Here is a 14,408-nt window from a genome sequence, read left to right as displayed (position 1 = left end):
CAAAAAATGTAATCATACTGATTCAGCTGGGCTATAGAACCTGAAACATTCTGCCTTTATGTGTCAAAACTTACCCCTTTGCAGATGGAAACTGCTTCTTTGGACATGGATTTAGGGTAGGAGACGTTGTGCTCCATGATGGACTGAAAAAGTTCGTCTTCATCCTCACCATCAAATGGAGGCTGAGAAGAGAGAGAGAGAGAGAGAGAGAGAGAGAGATAAAAAAAGAAAACATATTCAACATGAAATTAAAATGAATATTAAGAATATATCATGATATTTAAATGTGGAAACTCTTGCACTCTTCACATGTGCTTAATCTACAATTGCACTAGCATAAAATATACCATGGGAAAAACAAGTAAAGATCGAAATGACAAATTGGTTTTATTCATAGGACCTTATAGTACCATTTAAATACCATAAAGGAATATCTTAGCATATTCCAGGTTTCTGTGGCTCAGTGGTAGAGCATTGCATTAGCATCACAAAAGGTGATGGGTTCAATTCCCAGGGAACATACATACTGATTATATATATATATATATATATATATATATATAGCCTGAAACGCACTGTCAGTCGGTTTGGATAAAAGCATCTGATAAACGTAAGTGTACCATGATATTACCATCTTGATACATCACTGACAGCTGGTACCACCAGACTGCTTAAAAAAATTCTACTTATAACAGAAAATAACCTTATAAAATATGTTTATTATGATAAGATGGATGATTTAAATGTATGATATGGATTCTATCAAAACAGGTTGTGGATGTAAGGGGTGCATTTTACCCAGAGATGTACCCCTCTCTGGATACAGCAGCTGGTGGTGTCAATATTATATGTGGATCAATTCAGTTTAAAACCATACAAACACACATGACCACGAACTACAAGCTATATTACAACAAAGCTACTCCTGTATTATAAGATTGGCAAAAGGTAACAGTTGGCAATGGTTATACACACGTGAACTCACCTGTCCCGCCAGCATCTCGTACAGCAGCACTCCATAAGCCCACCAGTCCACAGAACGGCCATACGGCTGATATGCTATGATCTGAAAAGAGCCACCATAAAATACCCTACAGATTACAGACTGAAGATCAGTATAATTGCAACAAAGATATCTCAATTTTTCGCATCATCCCTTTCCGTTCTGAAACAACACATCTCCCTTACAAATAAATTATAAGAATATAGTCTATTATACTACGGGGCCATTGGATGCTTGAATCTGATTCTTGGCTTACAAACGTTCTGAGGTGTGCAATTATTTTCTGGGAAACGCATGGCGAACGTAGTTCCAGGCAGCTCTCTTGACCACATTACAGTTCCATATCACTACGCATAGTTAACAGTAATAACGGTCACTCTCTCTTTTTTTTTTCTCTCTCTGTGTGTCTCTGTCGCTCTCGTTCTCTTTCTAATAACTTCATTAATAACTGCATTAGAATGCTATCATGGCTCAAAGCCTCTGTTACTAGCTTTAAAACAATGTTTTGGTACTAGAAAAGAAATAGCCTGACAATAGTAATTTATGTACAAAAACCGGACAAATCCTTTTAAATAAATCATCGGATCGATGTCTTGAGGTGTGATAACCATAATATAAGCTGAATAATTGTCTCCGGACCAATGAATTGTTCGAAAAATAATGCACACCCAAGGAATAACAGCCACTCTGCTTCGCGTCGTGACCGTATCACCACCTCGGGTGTGCATTATTTTTCTAATAATTCAACGTCCCGTCGTCAATTATTCCTTACTTATACAGTGTTCCAGTCAAAATATCTAAATACCCCCCCCAAATAAATAAATAAAAAAATAAGTGTAGTGCAATTAATCCAATTAATGTGCAGTGTGAGGTAAGACATATTCTTGTTAAATAAAATTGTTATGTGTTAAATTATATCACCAGGATGTACTTACTTTTTGACAGCACTGGACTAAGTAATTCTTTATATAATTGAAAGATTTTTTAGGAGTACAGTAATTCCTTTAATTTTTTTAGCATGAAAGGGACAGTAATATTAAACATGTTCTTTTATTTAATAAACCAAGCAATATTTCAAATGGATTTGGGTGGGTGGGGTGTAAGAAATGATGATGTGGTGAGTGTGTGTCTTTAAAATATCAATATTCAAAACACACACCTTTTCTTTTTTGAACAATATATTCCAGAATTTCACACGGGTTATACAGATTGCAGTCAAATTTCTTGGCTGATGCAGTTCACAACACATTTAGAGAGTGTGTGTTTGTGTGTGACATCATGCTAACACTATGTGACAGTTCTAGACCATGGCTGTAGCCGCTCAAGGTTGAATCGTAGATTTTAAAAATACTGAGGACCACACACACGCACACACACACGAAATAAATCGTATCCCTCATCTACACATACCATATACACACAGGCTAACTGAGATGCGCAGAGCACATATCAAAATCAGACTAAACAATTACTGAGGAGAAAAAAAACATCTACTAATATCATCTCTCTTAATCAATCAACTTCAAAATTATTAACCAAACCGATTAAGCAAGTGACAGAATAATGGATGGAAATATATTTGAGTGATAAAAGTAAACAAAGTGAACTGCTAGTAAAAAGGCTCAGGTCAGAGACTGGATTTAAACTCCAGACATTTATTGTTCTTGATTTTAAAGAGACCATATTATTATAACAATATGTTGGCAATATATGAGAAAGAAATTGTAATTAACTTATTTTTAGACAACAGAAATCAATGGGAGGTCTTCACTGAAACACAAAAACATATGTGTAACAAATTTATTGTTAGCCATGTGTGTTAATGCTGCTCTACCTTTGACACAATTTACACTCAAGTTAACATGCAGAAACGTTTTCCCAGATAACACGCATTACCACTGCATAATATGTAGGTCAGCAAAAGAGACAGAAAGAGAGAGAGAGAGGATGCTCTCAGAAGAGGGTGGAGGACAAATGACCACTAATATACACATAATAAATTCTGCAGCTACAAAACACAAAACTGTGTGTGTTTTAATGCCATGCAAGGCAAAAAAAGTAAAAATCACACTTGTAATTAAAAAAAAGAAAAAAAAGAATACATTAAAAATATAATTAAAAAAAGAATAAAGCTTAAGACATTTTAATAATACTATAATTTTATTCTTATTTTCACTTTCACTTTTCTTTAATTGCTATGACACACACAGCACTAGAACAGTGTCATAGATGCACATTTTTGAAGCTAGTAAGGATATTATGATGATGACAAGGAGATTACTAGACATACTTTAACTGATTTGGTTCACTGAGTGATTTGGTTTCTACCTAATTCAAAAGAAATCTATCGCCGATAAGGTGTGAGTGTTTGTTTAGTTTTACTTATTTATTTACTTATTTAATATAGATACAGAGAGTCTCTTTTTGTGTGTGTGGAGGAGTCTGAAAGGCCATTGTTGCTGCCTTTATAGTATGACTTTTAAAGACTTGCTGCAGGAGACAACTCTGCCACCCACTGTCGTGTCATGCCACTGCAGTTTGAGTATTTGGGGAAGAAAAAAAAACACAGAGAGGGACAGAGAGAGAAAGATACTGTGAGTGTGTGTCTGAGGATGTCAGAGCAGATAAAGGTCATCAATATGCGGTGATGAAGTGCCACAGATAACCTGCATCGTAAGAGCTTATGTGCCACCCGTGGAGACATCCTCATGTTAAGTAAACTTAGGAGAAGAGGAGCTTCAGTAAAGGGAAAAGGGAGCAGCCAAACACTAGTTCTAGATCTATTCTCAATATGCAAATATCTGTATGAATAAAAAGATGGGAGAAAGAAAGTAATGGTCTCCATTACAGCAAATTATTAAAAAGGTTCTTATGGAAAGCATCATTAATTGCAATGGACTATTTTCTTTTTATATTTTTAATTAAAATTACAATTTCAAGTGCCGCTGTGGAGGGATTACTGACATCTGAAGACTGAAGCCACTCCTGAAACTTTATTTTAGAATTGTTCAAATCAGTAGCATGTGGCATATATATTTTTTCTAAATAAGAAGCAAACTATTTTCTTAGTATTTTTGTGTATACTGTGCACTGCCTCCTCTGAGAAAACACCACAGAGTCAGGGTTCTGCTAGTCACATTTCCATTTAGCACTAGTTGTCAGTCTGGGAGGACTGGTACTGTCTGCAGGAAACACACTCCTTCACTCACCTCTGGAGCAATGTAGTCTGGCGTTCCACAAAATGTACGGGTGGTCACACCTTCCACAATGTTCTCCTTGCACATACCGAAGTCTGCAATCTTAATATGACCCTCTGCATCCAGCATGACATTATCTAATTTCAGATCCCTGAAAGTGGTAAAATAACATTACAATACATTAAAATGTGAAAGTGGGAGGATAGGGTTACAGAAAAGAATATGTTTGTTTTCCTGTTTAAATCTTTTTTATAAAAACATATCTTAACAAAACTAATCTTGTTCTTTTTCCCCCACACACAAGCACAACGAAAATGTAGTTCATTTTAGTTCATGTAAAAGCAAGTGCAGTGTTTTTCTTTTTTTCTGAAACAACGACTCTTTCATTCTTGCTGACGTCAGTTCATCTATTTGCTCTATTTCCCTAGGCCAATTTAGCTGCTCAAAGATAAACAAGCCAAATAACTAGGTTTAGCTCCTAAACAAATACAGAATTCCTGTTTGAAGATTGTGTTAAATAGTGATTTGGTATTTTATTAGTCATTTGCAACGAGTCAGTATTTAGCACATTTCACAAATATGTTACGATGATATTTTTAATGCATTAGAGACACAAAAGACCTTTAAAACTGTATCTAAGAAACTAAAATAACTTTCTAATGACTTTAAGTTTATAAGCAGTGTCATTACCATATTGTTATAACCACATTTTTCACTTATCTTTAAATAATTATAGCATTTTCCTTAAAATGTAACCCTCAAGAAATAACACCATTTGGACTCTTTAGTGGAAAACGAGAAAAAGTAATATAAAACACAAATATAAAAAAAGCAACAATAGTTCTCAAACTAGCCATCCTTTACTGACTGATTCAATTAGACAAAATCTGTAACCATGATACTTGCAACTCTGTTACTCAGAATGGCATAGTTTGTTTATTTCTTTTTATTGCTTTAAATGTTATTAATTATTCTTGTTAGACTTTAGAATTATACATTTTGTCTATTATATTATGTCTAGATTTATTTGATCTAACTGCTTAATTCACAAATCACACAAAATCAGGGTTTTACACACTCCTAATTGTACTGAACATAAAACAGCTCACAATAAATGTAAGGCCAATTGGCTGCTGATTACAACCAATTAGCTTACACTTTGAAACTGTTGACAAAGGTATCAGTGTGTTCACCTGTATATGATTCCTTTCTTGTGCAAGAAAAAAAGTCCAACAGCAATCTCTGCAGCATAGAACCTGCAACAAGCAGATTATTTTACATGTAACCTACAAACATACATACAGTGATGTATGCTTTAAGGCTCAAACCCAGAAACGATTACTGTAGACACGCATATAAACACAACGAGAGAGTGGCTTACACTGCTTGTGGCTCCTTAAATTTGCCTACTTGCTGGATGTGGTACATCAGATCACCACCATTAACATACTCCATCACGAAATACAGACGATCCTATGAAAAAAACAGCTACATATATGAAACTGTTTAGACAAACTTTAATGCTGGCCTTGTCTGAAAGGCTTTGTCTAGAAATTAGAAAGTCATGTTATCTAAAGTTATTTGAATCATGTTGAGTGGTAACTAATTTCTAATTTCCTACTTCATATTGCAATCATTTTACGAATGGTAAGTAAAAAAAAATGCAAATCTGTTGTTTAATAATAGATTCTAATACACTAAACATTACTCAGTTTCTAACTATGTAAATGGCTACTGAAAACTAGAATCAACATTGTCTCATTAATCTCATGTCTAGAGATTTATTTTTCTTGACCAACACAATTATTGAGGTACTGTAGCATTACTGTTAACCCAGAAACTAAAATTATCATTTGGTGGATTATGATAAGCTTTTATGGTTGGATGTGGATGCAAAGCACCTCTAGAGTAGGTGTGCTCATGGCTGTGTCTCTTTCATTCTTTGTCATAAAAACAGTACTGGCATCAGAGTTCACTATTGCTTAAGTAGTTTTTGTTTGCCTTCTTTTGGACTGTTACTTAGGGATTGTGATTCTGTGCTTTTCACTTGTTGATTGTGGTATTGGTTATTAACATTTTCTGTAAATGGATCCCCCTCATTTACATGCTCCGTGATACACGCTTTTCAGATCTGAATTAAATGTTATAAATTTTATAAAACTATATATATTGTAACAATGTGCGATTGTACTATATTTTCCATTCACGTGTTTTAAACTAAAAATACATACATTTTTAAACAAAGACATATAATATTTAAACATTAAATGTAGAATACCACAAAAATATATTTGTTTTTTTCTAATGCATTGTAATGCTGATGTTATAAATATTTATGAAAACCGTTTTAAGTACAAGAAGAAAAAACTAACTTCTAACAACTGTAAAAACATTCCAAATGTAATTGCCCTTTTATGTTTAATTTACTGAATGTTGCTTTACTTTCTTTGTCAATACATATTTGTAACGATTCAAATATATTTGGCTGGGGAAGGCCCCCACAAAAGTGCTGCACAACCAGGAAGAGAGTTTCAGTATGGTATTTTTTTTATTTACACTTACAATGGCCCTACTTTTTGCAAATTAAAGTCTATTTCAGTTGCCAAAGCATATATATATATATATATATATATATTAGGGGTGTAACGATACGCGTATTCGTATTGAACCGTTCGGTAAGACGCTTTCGGTTCGGTACGCAGTACGCATTATGTATACCGAACGGTTCGTTGGAGTAATTAATTATATTTGAAAAAAAAAAAAAAAAGAGAGAGAAAGAAATATAATGATATGCGTTCAACAAGGTAGCCCAATAACCCAAACAACGTAACAGGCAACGCCCCTGACACTCCCGAAGAAGAAAAAAACACCATCTTATATGTTTATGTTAGGCTACTCAGCAGGCGCTCGCTCACTCAGTACACGCTGAAGGCTCGTTGCAAAATAGCCAATGCGTTTAACAGACTAGAAATGAGAAGATCCTCCAATAACCAACAGGTCTGGTGTTTGGGTGCACTTTGGATTCCCTTTAAGCTATAATGGTGATGGCAAGAGAGTGGTGGATAAAAAAACAACGGTATGTCGCATCTGCAACATGACAGGGTACACCAGCGGGATTAAAAAAAAAAAAAAAAAAAAACCAGTGGGAATATCTGGGATATATGCGTCAGTACTATCTGGGAAAAGACGAAAAAAAGGAGAAACATGCACGCAGCAAACTATCCCTGCAGCATTTAGACACTATAGCTTACAGGGAATCCAACCCAAACACCAGACCTGTTGGTTATTTTAGGATCTTATATTTCTGGTCTGTTAAATGCATTAGACATTTTGCAACGAGCCTTCAGCGCGTGCTGAGTGAGCGAGCGCCTTAGGGGCCGTTCACATATCGTGCCTAAAAACGCATGGAAAACGCTAAGCGCGTCTTTCTCCTGAGGCGTCTGTCTTTGCTAAGCAACAATGACGTGCTCTCTCCATGAGACGCGGAAATTTCAGCGAAGGATAAATGGATTTGCAGCTCTAAAAATCGCTTGCAGTAGCTCTGCTACTGAATTTATTTCAAAATTGCAATCCATATACAACTATGATCAGCTGTTCCTTCATCTTGGCTGAGCTCTCAACGTTGTTACGGGAAAGGATGAAGCTGATTGGTTGGTTCTTGTCACATGACCCGCGGTGCGCTTGCGGCATTCTGAAAAGTTGAGATGTTTTTACATTTTGCTGTATCTAAAACGTATCGAACCGAACCGAACCGAACCGTGACATCAGTGTATCGTATCGAACCGAACCGTGAATTTTGTGAACCGTTACACCCCTAATATATATATATATATATATATATATATATATATAAAACAGATTCAGTCCTTCTAAGGCACTCTTGATTTGCTGAAAGGTGGATATTCGGATTGTGAGTGCAATTAGAGGGACTACTATTTAGCCCACAGCCATAGTGACTGATTAACAGAGGCTTCTGATAGTTGTCAAAGTAAATTATTTTACTTGCAATCTAGCAAAAGAATTATCAAATTTGTGTTCAAGATGTTGAACCATGGATTTTTAATTTAAAATAATGGTTGACGAGTCCATGTATGGGAAATATTGGACAGCCAGTCTGACTGTATATTTTTAGAATATATTTGATCGATAAAGATCTTGCACAAATAGTAGAGCAACATGGGTTTGATTCCCAGGGAATATATTAGAAATCACTCTGAATAACAGTGACTACCAAATACATGAATGCTAATTCAAGGAGAGAGTTCCTTACCACAGTCTGAAAGCAGGAGTGAAGCTGGGTGAGGAATGGAGGTTTGTCCTGCTGAGCCAGAACCCGCTTCTCCACCATGGTGCATTCAACATCATCATCCTGGATGACCACATCCTTCTTCAGGATCTTTATAGCATATAGTTCACCAGTAGACTTCATCTCAGCCAGCATCACCTGAGTATGGAGAATTGCAAAAGCTCAAACTGCCAGTGATAGACTTTAGCTAACCCAAAATATCATTACAATTTCACTGAGAAAGAAAGAAAAAAAAAAACCATTATTTCCTCTTAATACATAAGTTATCTTTATTTTATTTTTATTCTACCAGGTTGGCCACATTTTTAAGAAAAAACAGGCGGAGTGTCACAATCACCCTGATGGACCCCAGAGGCCACTCCATCCCAGACTTTAGCCACTTTATCAAGGACTTAATTCCCTTTAATCCTCTGCCCAGTCTCAACTGCATCAAGCGGCAACCTCCTGCTCTCGGGAAGTCCATACGGAAGTGACTTAAACTGTAAATCGTTAACTGACCGCTAGAGGCTGGATGCAAAAGGGAGTCAATCCCATAGACTCCACATGTTAAAACGCCCAACTTTACAGTAGAAAAAAAAACATTTACAGCCTGGTTCAAAAAAATAAGTAGGTCTTCATGACTAATTTTGCCCTTCACTGGAACTGTGAGGGGGTGAATGTTTTTAATGAATTACCTCATCTGATTAAATTATATTAAGCCTTAAAGTTCTGCATAATTAAGGGCATGGCCACTTCAGTCACAGGTGGATTCCCGCAGCTGTCACCGTTTTCGAGCTAGGTATTCATGATTTCAGCAACCTGCTCCCACCTTTTTGCCAATTTTCGATTATCCGGGAGTGACGCGCTGCCAAGATAGCAATGGCCGCCTCCGCCCACTTTTGGGTTCAAAATGCTCTCCAGAAACACATGGGTGACGTCACAGACACTACATCCATGTTTTTATACAGTCTATGATCTGCACTCATTAGAGCTGTCCAATGTCGCACCCCAAATCGCACTTTTGTCACTTTCATGACTTTCATGACAGACTTTTCATGAAGTCTGCTGTGGAGCTTGCTTCAGTGTGTGCTCGGCAGAAGTGCACATCGAGGGTACACAGATGCCACAAAGCAGGCGCTCATCATCAATCTTCTGAAAGCTGAAATGATGAATGGGACACCCTATGCGGTCTCGTGGACTTAACGGACATGCGCAGGTGTCCCAATTGGGTATCACATAAGTTCTTGCACCAGCGCCAGGTCACAACATGGCTGCCACGCCAGATCCTTTAAAAAAATGACTGGTATTCCAGAGCCTCGGCTTGGCATGGCCACTACTTCAGAGTCCCCAGCCATCAAAGACACCTTGCCAGCTGCGTGTACGGACATCAGCGGTGGGTCCAACACACTGGACATCAGCCTTGACCACCTGTGGCGTCCATGACAGCTGAATAATCTGGCATGATGTCCATGATGCGCCATGGCAGTGTTTCCGGCCGTCATAAATGTTGTTCTTGAAGCAAGTAAGGCAGTGCCCAGGCAGTCAAGACTGATGTCCAGTGTGGTGGACCCACCGCTGATGTTCGTACAACCTGGAGGTCTCTGGCTCTGTTCTTGCCTCCTGCTCTGCCTTGACTATCTGCTCCACCTTGGCCTCCAGTTCAGCCCTTAACTTTGTCGTTGTTTTGTATTGTCTGATGACCGTTGCCTGTTTCTGGATTCCCCTTCAATAAATACTGCACTTGGACCCACAGCCTTTAGGTCTCTGTGCAGCTTATGACACCAAGAAAGCCTCAAACCATCTCTTTTAGAGAACTACAGACCAGTTTCCCTTCGTCCTTTCTTTGCAACACTTGAGCAGGCTGTTTTCAACCAAGTCTCTGCCTTTCTCACACAGAACAATCTACTTGATAGCAACCAATCTGGCTTCAGAAGTGGACATTCAACTGAGACTGCTTTGCTCTCAGTTGTTGAAGCCCTAAGACTGTCAAGAGTGGAATCCATATCTTCAATACTTATCTTGCTTGATCTGTCTACTAATATCAGAAATATCTCCGATACCACAACAAATTCTGGCATCGGCGAGTACATGAACCCATATACCGATTCGATACCATTTTCTTAAACAAGACCTAGTTATGACTGCTAGCTTTGCCTAACTGCTGCAAGGTTCTTCGCTGCTCAGAATGTATTGCAAACACAGGAAGTTGTGGTGTTGCCACAAGCAACCCCTGTTTAGAGCAGCGAAGACACTCAAATAATAAAAATAAACACAGACACTCAAAGATCTTCATGGCAGCCCATTAAAATAAATGTTTGGTTTAACATGAGTAAATTGACAATATATTAAGCTACTGTTGTAGCCTACAGTAGATTTAGCTATGTCTCTATGTAGTAATAATAATACGTCTCTAATAATAATAATAATTATGCCTAGACGGTTGCTTGTTTTTTACTTGTTTTGTTGTAAAGAGATTATCTGATTAATATATCATTTTTTATATTCCTAGACTTATTTGTTGCAGTTTTTTATACCGTTATATTGTAAAACTAAAATACCTTTTTTAGTTTGCGATGTTAGATTTTTGGCTTAAGAAAATAAATAATACTGTCAAATTCATGTCAGATAATAAAAATACTGTAATAAATACAGTAGTTCACCATGTATTTGATCATGTTTTATTAAGGGATAAGTCTGAAGCACACCATAAAATAATTCTAGCAATTTACACAGGGCTAGTAGTATATACAGCTGTATATACAGATACACACCCAGGTATCGGATCAGTACTCGGTATCGGCCGATACCCTGAGCCCAGGTATCGGAATCGCTATCGGGAAGAGAAAAAGGGTTCGGAACATCTCTAGGTTAAACACCAGATCCTCCTGTCAACCCTACTGGCAAAGGTCATCCCAGGAACCGCACTCCAGTGGTTTGAGTCTTACCTATCAGATAGGTCCTTGAAAGTATCTTGGAGAGGTGAAGTGTCCAAGTTACAACATCTAACCACTGGGGTGCCTCAGGGCTCAGTTCTTTGGACCACTTCTCTTCTCTGTCTACATGGCATCATTAGGTTCTGTCATTCAGAAACATGGCTATTCATACCACTTCTATGCTGATGACATCCAACTCCACCTCTCATTCCAACCTGATAATCCGACTGAGACTTGTTATAGCACTTGCATATATCATTGCTCTTTTGTTGATTTTGATTGCTTCCATTGTCCTCATTTGTAAGTCGCTTTGGATAAAAGCGTCTGCTAAATGACTAAATGTAAATATAAGAAAGACAGCAGCCAAAAATCACACGGTATAAAATTTCTCTCTCTCTCTCTCTCTCTCTCTCTCTATATATATATATATATATATATACTGTAAAATAACAATAAAATAAATAAATAAATAAATAATAATACTAATAATAATAATAATGTAACAATGTTTCTAGATCGAGAAGGAGGCGGCGGGAACCGGTGAACATTTAAATATAAAACTTTAATTAACAAATAAACATAATAAGACAACAACATAAACTCCAGGCCTGGACCTCTCTTGTCCTTCACTGTCGTTACTCCTCCTTTTATCCTTCCAGAGAGCAGCACAGGTGTCACTCATTGTCATTTACTCCACCGGCCTTGCTCTGTTCCCATGGCTTTCAGACCCACCCCACTCGTCACATATAAATACATGTATACGGTTGAATGTTTGGCTTAGGAAACAATCATTTAAAACAATTATCATCAAAAGATTAAAATTCTGTTGATTTAATAATCATTTTAAATTAAGTAAGTGTGTCTTTTAAGATTATGAAGAAAATGCAAAATGTTCCTAAAATTAAAATTAAAATATTTGGAGAAAAAAACTTTAACTGAACATTAGGAAATGTCATAAGCACAATATCCTGGGATTACGGTTTGCAATCTTTTGTGTTGTACTTTTTTTTTCTTTTCTCCATTCTCACTCTCATGCTCTTAGGTACCACCTTCCTTGGATTCTATTGGATATCTTTGCTGTCAATCATCATTAACATCTCGTTTCCTTTGCCAATCATGCTCTCATCCAAGAGGATTAAAAGGAAAAGATCTGTGAAAGAGCTTGAAGGACATTTTCTATTGTGTACGTTTGTCGTTTTGCTGCTTTCTGATCTAATGTTTTGTCAGCTTGTTGATGGTTTGGAAGACAAGGAAGGAGTGGAAGAGTTTAGTAAGTCACGTGACCTACATATCTGCATGTAGTGATCTTGGATGTATTAGAAACACTAGTTTAGTTGTGTGCGCTTGTTTTTGTATGTTTTGGTTTTAGTGCATTTAATGTAGTTTATGACGCTTTTGCGTTGAAGACTTTTCTTCTCTTTTCTTTTCTTTCTTTATTAGTTTGGACTAGAGGTTTGGGAAGTTAGTTAGTTAGTGGGGCTTATATTTCATTTTATGATTTAAGTGCCACTTTAACTTCCCTTCTCTCCTTTGTCTTGTCTGTTTAACTTGTTGTTCCTTGAGGGCAATAAATATTTCTTGTAGTGCAGTTGTGTCATGTATTCCATTGCCACCTCTTTCCCTGCCTCATTTCTTTAATGTTACCTCCTTTAACCCCTAGTAAAAACAATTTCATCAGAGACGTAACAGTAGCCCATAAGTATTAACCATATGCACATAGTCCATACACACTCCATATGAAAGAGAGGGCCAATCATTCTATTGTGAGTAAAGGCTGGTACACTATTATTAATTAATCTAATAATGGTGAAGAGATTGTAAACTCACCTTTCCAAAACTGCCTTTTCCCAATACTGCCAAGAAATTAAAGTCTGTGAGTCTAACTGTGTCCAAACTGCTTGAGGGTAAAGTGGACCCACTGTCGTCCAGAGGGGTGGTGGCTCTTTTGGATGGACCCAATTTGGCTTTCTGCACACAGACATACAATAGCTGTTAAACAAGCCAGAACTAAAGGCAGGCTTTTCCCATGATGCACTTGGAATCCCATATGCAATTAAAATTGAGCTGGAACATGTTTTCTGTCATGTGAATAGACCTCAGTCTGGGTAGATTCAATATAATTGTTTTTGGAAAATGAAAATGTGGCTGTGACAGCGACAAGTTGGCCATCAGGATCTGTTTTGGTAAAAACATTTAGTATTGCGTCAGCACAATTGACAGCAAAAAACAAAACAAAAAAAAAAACCCCTTGAACAGATTTTGCTAACATTTTGCAAAAAAAAAAAAAAAAGTAATATTGTATCTACCCTGACTAAGGTCCTTTAGAGATGCAGCACAATAAAGCCTAATCCACTCACAGCATCATTTGCATTTCCTACCAATGTCCTATAACACAATCCATACATAACAAGGCTCATTATAAATCTGCCTTCTCGATGAATTCTGGGTAGTGCCCATGCAGTTTCCCAAGGCAGTTGAGATTCATTCCATAGCATGCATAAAGTCAGTCAGTCAACAGGCCAACATTTTTTGCCTAGGTTGACTGGGTGGTCTTGAGCTCAAACTACAACAGCAGGGCACAATTCATTTTTCACAGTATAATATGTTATTTTGAGCAATCTACCTTCCTACTGTATTTAGGGAGCCAATAATATATTGGGACAATTTTCAAAAGTTATTATTGCACATTGTGCCAACCACTTATGAGGTCATGTTAAGGGCATAGCTTGGGTTTATAGGTAGGCCATCCAAACAAGAAGCTCTACAAGTTATAGTTTGATTGTGATTAAGTTGTTGCCATAATAGCTGCATGTCTGATGAGATTGTAAATATGGAAAGTAAGTAAGTTTGAAACGGCCCTAGAGAATCCATTGGAACTCTGGAACAACTATAGAATGACAGAAGGAGAAACCTCAAAGCAAAAACTAAAGGATTCTATCAGGAATCTCTGAAGTGTGTTGTTAAAACAGCTTTCAAGCCCTTCAAGTTGG

The 14,408-nt window shown here is 37.1% G+C and overlaps 1 protein-coding gene across 2 annotated transcripts in view; it reads right to left on the bottom strand.

Moving 5' to 3' along the window:
* The window catches only part of LOC128015459 (protein kinase C alpha type), a 105,537-nt gene that overhangs the window by 11,112 nt on the left and 80,017 nt on the right, over positions 1-14,408 (bottom strand). For both annotated transcript variants that reach the window (XM_052599291.1, XM_052599292.1), the window contains 7 exons: positions 13,246-13,386; positions 8,471-8,644; positions 5,582-5,673; positions 5,394-5,456; positions 4,213-4,351; positions 986-1,066; positions 75-182 (listed from right to left, as the gene is read on the bottom strand). In XM_052599291.1, coding sequence (XP_052455251.1) covers positions 75-182; positions 986-1,066; positions 4,213-4,351; positions 5,394-5,456; positions 5,582-5,673; positions 8,471-8,644; positions 13,246-13,386 — 798 coding nt within the window. The remainder of the gene's footprint in view (positions 1-74; positions 183-985; positions 1,067-4,212; positions 4,352-5,393; positions 5,457-5,581; positions 5,674-8,470; positions 8,645-13,245; positions 13,387-14,408) is intronic.

Source organism: Carassius gibelio, chromosome A6, assembly GCF_023724105.1.
Source record: "Carassius gibelio isolate Cgi1373 ecotype wild population from Czech Republic chromosome A6, carGib1.2-hapl.c, whole genome shotgun sequence".
NCBI classification, from domain to species: Eukaryota; Metazoa; Chordata; class Actinopteri; order Cypriniformes; family Cyprinidae; genus Carassius; species Carassius gibelio.
This window is presented reverse-complemented; position numbering and strand designations above follow the sequence as displayed.